Raw genomic sequence first — 9,705 nt, 5'->3', positions numbered from 1 at the left:
TCCGACAAGCTTCTGAGCCCCCCCGCCGCCCCACCCACCCACTCTGCTCTTTTGATATATCGCATTATATCATAACTTCATTCCTGCTGCCCCTGGATATATGTAGTGCACACGGTTTGTTTGATATCTTAGCTGGTGCGATTTCCTGGAATATTGTAATAATGAGACAAGGACGTTTCGGTGGATTTTCCACCTTGACACAAAATAAACGACAGGGAAAGTTTGAAATCAAATCAAATTTGGTATCATCTGTTTCTACAAATCGATTGTGTCCAGCGTTAAAGATCAGTTATTGCATATTTCTGGTGAGAGCGTCGAGATGTTTGCCTCACTTTGCCTTTTTGTCCGCGCAAAAACTGGAAGATACGAAAGACTCGTCACTGGCTCCTACTTGTCTTCTTCCCCAAGGCCTTAGACCAATCAGCTGCAGACACGTCATCCCAAGATGGCCGACGTGACGTAGCTTCGCACCAAACGGACGTGAACAGAGCTCGGAGACGTGGATTGTGTTTTTCCACCGAGCTGCTTATCCCTTTACATCCTTCCTCACCCGGCTGTAAATTCACACCTGACACATAGTTTTATCCAAATGCAGTTTTTTACCAAGGAAGGGATAGTTCATTCACTCACCATGTTTTGATCCTTTATTTAAACCGGTGGGAGAGCAGCAGGGGACACGTGGATCCAGAGGTGTCGGACTGAACCACTCAAACTTCATCTCAAGGGAAGCTTCGCAGGCTGTTATTGGATTTTCGGGCTGATTCTGAGGGCGATAATGTATATTTGCTTCTATTTATTTGTCACGTTCGACCTTTTTAGCCATTAACTTGTACATTTGTTTAATCTCATTGTTTTTGTACGACGTGGCGGATGTGCAAGTAATGAATGTGACGCTTGATAGATTTTGCTGAATGTTGGAATTTGAACCTTGAGAGAAGTTGTGAAGATTTGCTCTTTGCTCTTCTCACAGAAAACTGTAACAATAATCCTCGTTTCACATTTAATCTATAAGAACATTACTGTTACTGAGACATGTTTACTGTAGATGTGTAACTTTGCTCTAGAGACTTCAGGTCATTTGCTCCTTCTCCCCTTGTATCATCAACTTAAACTCCATCATGTTTCAACTCTTATGTTTTACCATCATCTTTTTTATTTAAGAGAAGTTGGTGGTGATTGGTTGTTTTATTTCAGCGACCAGGTTCAAGCAGATACCTACAAAAATTCTGCTGAACATCCCTGTGTGTATTATGATCCGTGAAGCCCAGTCACATTTTGCCTGATTCTGTTCATGATGGATTTAGAAAAGTTTAACAATCAGAAGACGACGGAAGCGTTTTGCATTCACCTGAGAAAAGAAACATTCTGCTTTAATTTGCTTTAATTATTTCAAACTAAACTCAAAATCCTTGTACTCTCCTTCAGAACAATCCAGAAGTCCTGATGTGCCTGCGTGAATCCGACAAACATAATAATGTCATGTATATTACTTAGAGACATAAGTATATCTCAAACCCAAACCAAATAAAACTGGAACAAAACACACATTGTACAAGTTTCCTTCAATGTTCTCAAAGATAAAGGATTTTGAGGAAAAGGTGATCGATCTCATATATCAAGAAAAACAGAGCAGAGTTTTTCCCTCATGTGAATGTCGGACGTTTCCTTAGAAATCCACATTAAGGGTAAATGTATGTTACTGCCAAGGTGAATTAAAGAGGCTGCAGTGAAAGTAGAAGGTGGAGGACGATGATGGACCCGACGGAGTCAGGGCCTCTCATGTTGTTATAGTGAGTAATGGAATCAAATGGCTGTTTGTGGACAGGCATGTAAAAGATGTAATGGTTTTGAAATGATGATGTTGAACTGATTGGCATGTGGGCTTGGACACACTAGTGTTAACCTTGGCACTACCTCCGAATGTGTCTGGCACTGAACCTGATCAACTTTGTAGTAAAGAAGAAAACTTTGGGCTTATGTTACTGCTCAGTTTGATCTTTGTTTAAACCGCAGATCTAATGTGCAGCGAACAGAATCACATGTCAGTCTGTGTATCCTGGATGAGAGAAGAAGAGTAAATACCTGGTGAATTAAATGAGACGTATTCTGCTCATATTCAGGTTCATCCTTTGTATTTGTGTTATTACTTTTAAAGTTTCATAATCTCTAATCTCTAATGTTCAGAAAACACATGACTCTCCTCAGTGTCCATCGCTGCAGCTCCTCTTTTCACCCTTTGTCTCAAATACTTGGTTTCAGCTCCTGTCTCTTTAAGGCCCCCCCTCCTTGATGAAGCCCAGCCTTCTCTGATTGGCCAGTTGACCCACTATGTTATGATTATCAACCACTTAAGAGCACATGTAGGAAATATAGGAGTCTGCTTAAATTTAACCAGAGCTGCATTCAGCCGAGGCCAAACATCTTTTTAAATTGTATCTATGGAACCAGCGTCTTCTTTCCTGTCTTTTTGGAGGAGATCTCAGACGTGGTTGACATGGGTTTGAATACGTGCTTATTATAATCAATTTATTACAAAATACCTCCATCAAACACGTCTTCAAACATCTTCAATTGATGCAAACCTTTATAAATCAGGTGGGGTTTGTATCACTGCTATGAGAAAAAAAACGTAGAAACCCTGAACCCTGCACCAGACCGTCTGAGACTGAACGTGCCCCTGGCTCTGTTGGGGGGTTGGGCCAGACTGAAATGTGGGCCACGGAGATGACGCGTGACATCACAATCATGAAGGAATATCGGCCGGATTACTGAGGAGGAGCCTCAGCAGCAGAGAGGAGCTCCCGTTTGTCTGTTTAACCTCTCAGAACGTTTATACACACAAAGCCCGATATAACAGCTGAAAGAGAAACATCAGTGTTGTTGCACAAGAACCACAAACTTCCAAACATATATAAAAAGGGATTTATTGAAGTGGATGGGAGGGAAAAACAAAGAGAATTTGGCTGATGACAGTGGGTTGAACAGAGTGAAGAATCACTGAGGTAGGCCAAATTGACCGCTGCGTATATACGAGTGAAAACAAAGTCCAAATAACCGACCGTTTTCCCCAGAGTTTTACACTTTGAAACGATACATCTTCAATGCACACATGTTGCAAGTTGCAGCCTCCATTTATATATATATATATCAATTTACTTCTCTACTCTACCACCACAAATTCAAACATTGCCACCTGCGTGTCCCAGAAAAGAACATGGAAAAGCAAGAGTGAGTTCTGATGTTGAACATGTCTCTTGGTGGAAAGATCGATGCATACAAAGTTCTCTTCAAATTCAAGAAATTTCACACTGCGTGTTTGAGACAAAGCAGCATTACATAATCAATATCTTATTACAATTCAAAGTTTCACCTCAGTTGTCTGTTCAATGTCTGCCGTCATCAAAGAGAATACAAAAAAATAGTATTTGGTCATTATTTACAAGAACACGTAATTTCCGAACTATCAAAGCTGAGGGTTGAAGGAGGAGGAGCTTTGACAAGGGCAGACATGATTTTTTTTTTTTTATTGTTTTTGCTATGATTTAAAAATACGCCCAGTGAGGGTCACACACTGTGCATGTTCAGACACAAGGTTCACACCAGGACAGCAGAGTATTGGCATACTGGTGACACTACAAACACATAACTTACATTAAAAAATAAAAAGTACAATGCAAAAATAAGTTTAGGACGAGGAGAGAGGACAGCCGCACATGGAATCCAGTTGTTGACTTTAAAATGTTTTAGACATGCACTCTTTTTTTTGTTTCATTTTTCTGGTTTTCTTTTGAAGGGGCGGAGGAGGAGAGGAGGAGGGGTGGGGAGGGGAGGGTCTTCAAATACATAAGTCATCAGAAACTGGTCTTACACAAACAGTGAGAAAACAAAACGTTTCTTAAAAAGGTTTATCTTTGCTAATATTGGGTTTTACAAAACTCGGTGTCCACGAAGCAGTCAAAAGTGGACGTTAAAGACGGGACACGGGAGACTCAAGGGGACAGACGTCTCACTTCTCCAGACAAACCCGTCTACCTGACTGGCCAATTACAACAAACCACTCCTACTGCAATATGAAACTGGGAGGGGGGGGGGGGGGTACATGGGGCTGCTGGGGAGTGACTGGGAGATAACACGTTTAAAACAGTTCACAACTTAGCTTCTTCTTCAGGAGGATTCTCAATCATCCTCATCCTCATCTTCCTCCCCTTCTTCATCCAGCTCCCGTTTCCTCTTCTGACCTTGCTCCGCTTCTGGAAAAACAAAAGGGTTTTTAAAACATGAAGATTGAAGAATCAAGAAAATAAAAGGTTTCCTGAGAAACTACTCACATTTAAAACAGACGTTAATAAGATGTTTGTGTTCACAGCCAAATTAAGAAACGACAAATATGATTGATTTATGTATGTGTGTGTCTACATGTGTGTGTGTGTGTGTGTGTGTCTACAGAAAATTAAGATATCACAGTGAATTTGACATTTGGGATATAAAATGTCATCACTTAGTTTCATTGTGTCACCGCTTTTCACCGGGAGATATATCAACTCCTGTTCACCTTCAATCTATAATCTACATTCACCAGTTAACCTCACATGTATGTGTTTGGATTGTGTGACTCAGGGAGAAAACGCTCCACACAGAAAGACCCCGGTCGGCATCACTCAGGTTCAAACCTCGAACGCTACCCGCTGCTCCACCGTGCCACCCTTTCACAGTACAATTTTCCCAGTCAGTAAAGAGAGAATCCTACTTAAGAACTTAATAATGTCCTAATGATGGTGTCATGCTTTTCTGCTGGTTGTGGTGGTGACACGGAGTTCATGAACATGCAAACACGTAAACAACATGTGACAGTTCTGATGTGGATGGATATAAACAAAGCTTCCTAGTAACCACATGTAGAAAAGACCACTTTGTTTACCAGGAGACGTCACTGTGCACATTTATGCAGCTAACACTTGGAGACAAATCCTGAGCCAGTAGTTTTACTCACCCTCTCCCTCTTCATCATCATCATCATCATCCTTAGCCTCTTTGTCGTTCACGTCTTCCTCCTCTTCCTCCTTTAAAAACAAAAGACAAGGTAAAGTTAGTCTTGATTATGTCAGACTGGACATTTTACATGTTACAGGATGAAAATCTAATTTATTCTTATCCTACCTCTCCACTGAGTTCGTCCTCTTCCTCTTCTTCGTTCTCCTCTTCATCGTCCTCCCCCTCTTCCTCCTCGTCTCCTGGTACCGTATCTTCATCGAACTCCTCCTCGTCTACATTTGAGGGAACGAAGTGTTGGTTTATCATCAGCCGGCTTTAGGAGCAGCTTCCCAGCATGTGGGTGCTACGTGCAGCAGCTCGTACTCACCATCGTCCTCGTCGTCATCGTCGTCTAAACCTTCCGCGTAAACCTCGGCGTCCGAGTCCGGCGCCTCCTTGTCGTCCTTGTCGTAGCCGTCCAGGTACGTGAGCTGTGGGAGGAGCTTGAACACGTTGTCTCTGTACTCGTTCAGGTTCGTCACTTCGCAGTTAAACAGGTCGAGGCTTTTCAGCGTCGCCAGTTCTTTCTGTCAGAGGAGAAAAAACAGAATTCAAGTTTGAGGAATAAGACACTTGGCTGGTTTCTCTCTCTCTCTCTCTCTTTCTCTCTCTCCTGAATGTTCCCGCTGTCACTCACCAGCGGCTCTATCGTGCTGAGGTCTTTAATCTTGTTGCCGCTGAGGTTGAGGTGTGTGAGGCTGGGGCACTTGTCGGCCAGAACTTCCAACCCTCCTGAGATCCTGTTATCGCTGAGTTCAAGCTGTGGGTCAGTGAAAATGTTCAACACCTTCAAGTCACAGGTTTGTTTTGCTTGAGGGAAGAAGCAAAAAGAAAGAAAACACACCCACCTTTTTGAGTTTGTTGAGCTTTGGCAAGTGGCCGACTGTCGTCAGTCCAACGTTGATTGTGCTTAGAAATTCCAGCTCCTCAAACTCGTCTGTCAGACCCTCGATCTTCCCTTTGTTCGAGCGACAGTTGTCTAACACGAGTTCTTTGACCTGGAGAACAAAACAAACATCTCATCAGCATCTGTCCGTTCTGGGAAAAGGTTAAAAGTCCATAAATGTGTTTGTGTATTTTCTGTTTCAAGGGTAAAACATTGTTTGTTTGATTCACGTTGAAAGTGTTTTTTTGAGGAATTATAGATTATATTCCAACTGAGGCTGAAATCACTTTGCACTATTGTGTAAAAATGTGTTGTTGTGTTAAACAAATTATTATTGGGAGTTATCATACTTTGGTTAATGCACTTAATGTAATGTAACTTTCATACTCCACTCCATTTACCTGACGAGTTACTTTACTTTACAGTGTATGTTTACTACCATTTACTTAAAATGATATTAAGTAGTAAAACTGGCTCCACTTTGGAAAAAGAAAAGGTTAAAAGCATTTTTTAAAAACAGTACATTGGAGCAGCAACTTACAACTGCAATATTACAAAATTGCGACAAAAACAATCTGCCTTACATGACGTCTTCAAGTGTCTGACCAACAGTTTAAATCCAAATATAATTCCTCCTATTCAGTTTAACATAACAATAAAGTAAAACTACAAATCATCATGTATGAGAAGCTGAAAATTGAAATGTTCCACCTCTTCCGCAAAGTAGTTAGTTACTGATGATCTTCACGAGAACGCTTGAGTATCGCAAGAACGCACGATAGCTGCAGCAGTAGCTAGCAGGAGACTATCAGAGGACATTAGGTTTATAAACAGGGTTTAAATTACGTTGTTCGGATTATAATTTGAATGTTAGGGCTTCTGGACACTGGACCCAACACTTCAAACCCCTCCTTTCATCATTGGTTAGTAGATAATGAGTGATTATTCATTATGATTATGATTATTATGATAATGGCAAAACGAATATTGCATTAACATGTGCAGACTCTGAAGTTTGCAGATGTGTAACATGTGCAGATGTTTGAGAAAAAAACAGCTGCAGCTCAGCGCATTGATATGTAAACAGACTGCTCTGCGGTCACAGGTGCGATGTTACCGGATATTTAACACGCGTCAGCCAATCAGCGAAGAGCAGAGCAGGAACAATTACGCCTTTATAACACATAGAGGGACTATTGCGCATTAATAACACGTAACTTTGCGCAAATTCTCCTCCCACTGCGTAAATATCACACTACGATGATTCGCGTAGGGTTCCTCCGCTCTTGCGAGGGAAGAGGATCCGGAGCTACGGGTCGGGCTGAGGGACATGTGAGAGGAGGAGGAGGGGCGGGTGAAGACGACCGGGAGCCGGGAGCGAGCACCGATCAGCTGTCGGGGCTAAACCGGCCGTGAATGACCGATGTTGGGGGTGGCGGGGGTGTGGGGGTCTTCCGTTATAAACCCGGGGACCGGAGCCGTCCGTCCTCCGCGTCGTCCCCGCGCAGGGTGTCCGCGGTATTCGCCCTTTGTTTCTGGGTAAAATGGCGGCGGCGTGTGTCCTAGTTCTGGAGAAAACTGGAGCAACAACAACAACGGTTCAGTTTATAAACAGAGCCGGTGTTTGAGTCTCCTCTCCCCCGCGGTGTGGTCGCTGTGCCCCCCGGTGCAATGGGACCGACCCTTCGGGTGTATCCGTGCCCGCTGAGGGAGCTCCGGTGCTCGGCGGCGCGGAGCTGCGAGCTCTCCCCGGGTCAAGGTGCCTGATCTCCCGCAGAAATCAACCCCGAGCAGCCGCGGCTCCTGGACCGGTGATCTTTACGCATCGCTGGTCACTTCGTGCCCCCCGATCCTCCGCGTCCTCTCCCCGCAAAGTGCACGAATAAACCCCGGTAACGCGGATTTTTACACAGAAGGAGAGAAACGTGGATCCGAGGGGAAGCAACGCGGGGCTTTAACCGGGGGAAGGGGGCGCGATCGATGGATAGAAAGTTCCAAACATGGCTCCTCGCGGCGCGGAGCTGCAAAACTAAAGTTCACCCCGCGTCCCCACGCAGCAACCCGGCGGGGACACGTCTCCTCCGGGGGTCTAACTTCGGAGGAAACTTTCATGATCCGATTCAGAAGCTCCATCTCCCCGCAGCTGCTGCTCCGCTAGCCGAGCGGGGACACGGAGCAGCGGCGGCGGGCACACGGAGCACTAGAGGCGGGCAGGCCCACTCACATCAGCCGGGGTGCGGTTCCGCAGCTCCAGGTGAATCCTCTTCTTCATGTCCATCCTGGATCCGCGATGATCGACGAGCCCGCACTTTTCAATAATTACCGCAAATTCCAAGTGTGTGTGCGGGAGCAGCTGCTGCGGTTCATTCAAACTTGATCCGCTCGGTGGGCGGGAGCGAGGAGCGGGATCGTCGTCACCGTCGACCAATCAGGGCCGGCGCAGGACGAGGGGGCGGATCGACAGCGACGCGGGCCAATGGGAGCCGCCCGAATGGAACTGGGTGTGGTCTTTGTTGTTTCAGTGAAGTTTACAAGAATAATGAGACTCACGGTGTTTTATAGTGAAGGAGAGGCCACGTGTGTGTGTGTGTGTGTGTGTGTGTGTGTGTGTGTGTGTGTGTGTGTGTGTGTGTGTGTGTGTGTGTGTGTGTGTGTGTGTGTGTGTGTGTGTGTGTGTGTGTGTGTGTGTGTGTGTGTGTGTGTGTGTGTGTGTGTGTGTGTGTGTGTGTGTGTGTGTGTGTGTGTGTGTGTGTGTGTGTGTGAGAGAGAGATTAGCAACGTTAAAGATCCACCTCACTTCGAACAGCTGTTTGCAACATCTGGATTCTCATAAGATCACACCGCTGATCCCACGCTGGTTAAAGTCACAGCAGATTGATTCAGAAGGAGGGAGAATTAAAAAGACAACAGAATAAACATAAGGAAAATAAATGTTCATGATATAAAACCTTTCACTCTGAGGATGTAAACTACACGTGTGCATTAAAGAGATATAAAGACAAGACATGTCCGTGTATATTCATGTATAGATAAGTAAATAGGTAAGTATGGTATACAAAAAGAATGCAAAACATATGGAAATGTATGCAAATAAATATATAGGGTTTAGATTCTCCATGGTATAGGCAGCAGTACATTGGAAAACCACAATACAAATATGTGTATAAATAGGGTATAAATAAAACTAAATATTGTGTGAGTAAATACATGTGTGTGTATATGAAATTACAATAACAGGCTTATATATGTGTACATATATCCAACTCTTCTCACTTCTATCTGTATGTGCTTTAACCATTCACCTGTGTATGTCTATATATAGTAATTGTCCACCAGTGTAAATATTGTAGTTCTCCCGTAGTACTCTTTAAATAATACTTTGCACTTCTGCTCAGATACAAACTGCATTTCATTGGTGTTGTACTTGTACTCATGCACAATAACAGTTAAGTTGTATAATAAAGGATAATGATGATGGCAGATAACCAACTATACCACTTCAGTTCCACTTGACAAATTCAGTAAATTATACATGATAAACTATTATCAATATTGATAAATTCATATTGATTTAATCTCATATATGTATATAGATTTTCTTTATTTTTAAAAGCAAACCATCCTTTTAATGGCTTTCAGTTATATCTCTATTCGTTTATACATCTTGGACAGTTTTACATATATATAATTTTCTTCTATTTTATTTATTTAGACGTTTATTTTCATCCATCTGTTCGGGCGTCCGACTCATTCTTGTGAACGCGATATTTTAAGAACACCTACAGGGA

General features: G+C 43.3%; 1 protein-coding gene across 1 annotated transcript; it reads right to left on the bottom strand.

Moving 5' to 3' along the window:
- Window positions 1–3,255: 3,255 nt before the first annotated feature.
- Window positions 3,256–8,296, bottom strand: anp32a (acidic (leucine-rich) nuclear phosphoprotein 32 family, member A). Its single transcript, XM_061068325.1, has 7 exons — window positions 8,142–8,296; window positions 5,880–6,029; window positions 5,669–5,791; window positions 5,360–5,558; window positions 5,158–5,264; window positions 4,991–5,060; window positions 3,256–4,250 (listed from the first exon to the last, which is right to left on the bottom strand). Exons 1-7 carry the CDS (start codon window positions 8,193–8,195, stop codon window positions 4,177–4,179), a joined length of 777 nt encoding a protein of 258 aa, XP_060924308.1. The 5' UTR covers window positions 8,196–8,296; the 3' UTR covers window positions 3,256–4,176.
- Window positions 8,297–9,705: the final 1,409 nt, after the last annotated feature.

The sequence above is a fragment of the Limanda limanda genome, chromosome 3, assembly GCF_963576545.1.
Source record: "Limanda limanda chromosome 3, fLimLim1.1, whole genome shotgun sequence".
In the NCBI taxonomy this organism is placed as follows: domain Eukaryota; kingdom Metazoa; phylum Chordata; class Actinopteri; order Pleuronectiformes; family Pleuronectidae; genus Limanda; species Limanda limanda.
Note: the sequence above shows the minus strand (reverse complement) of the source record. Positions and strands in the feature narration are given on the sequence as shown.

Coding starts and splice junctions, on each gene's coding strand:
- anp32a (XM_061068325.1), bottom strand. CDS start 8,195: ATGGACATGAAGAAGAGGATTCACCTGGAGCTGCGGAACCGCACCCCG. Junction 5,792..5,879: donor AGCTCAACAAACTCAAAAAG/GTGGGTGTGTTT, acceptor ACTGACCCACAG/CTTGAACTCAGCGATAACAG. Junction 5,265..5,359: donor CGATGACGACGAGGACGATG/GTGAGTACGAGC, acceptor CCTCAAATGTAG/ACGAGGAGGAGTTCGATGAA.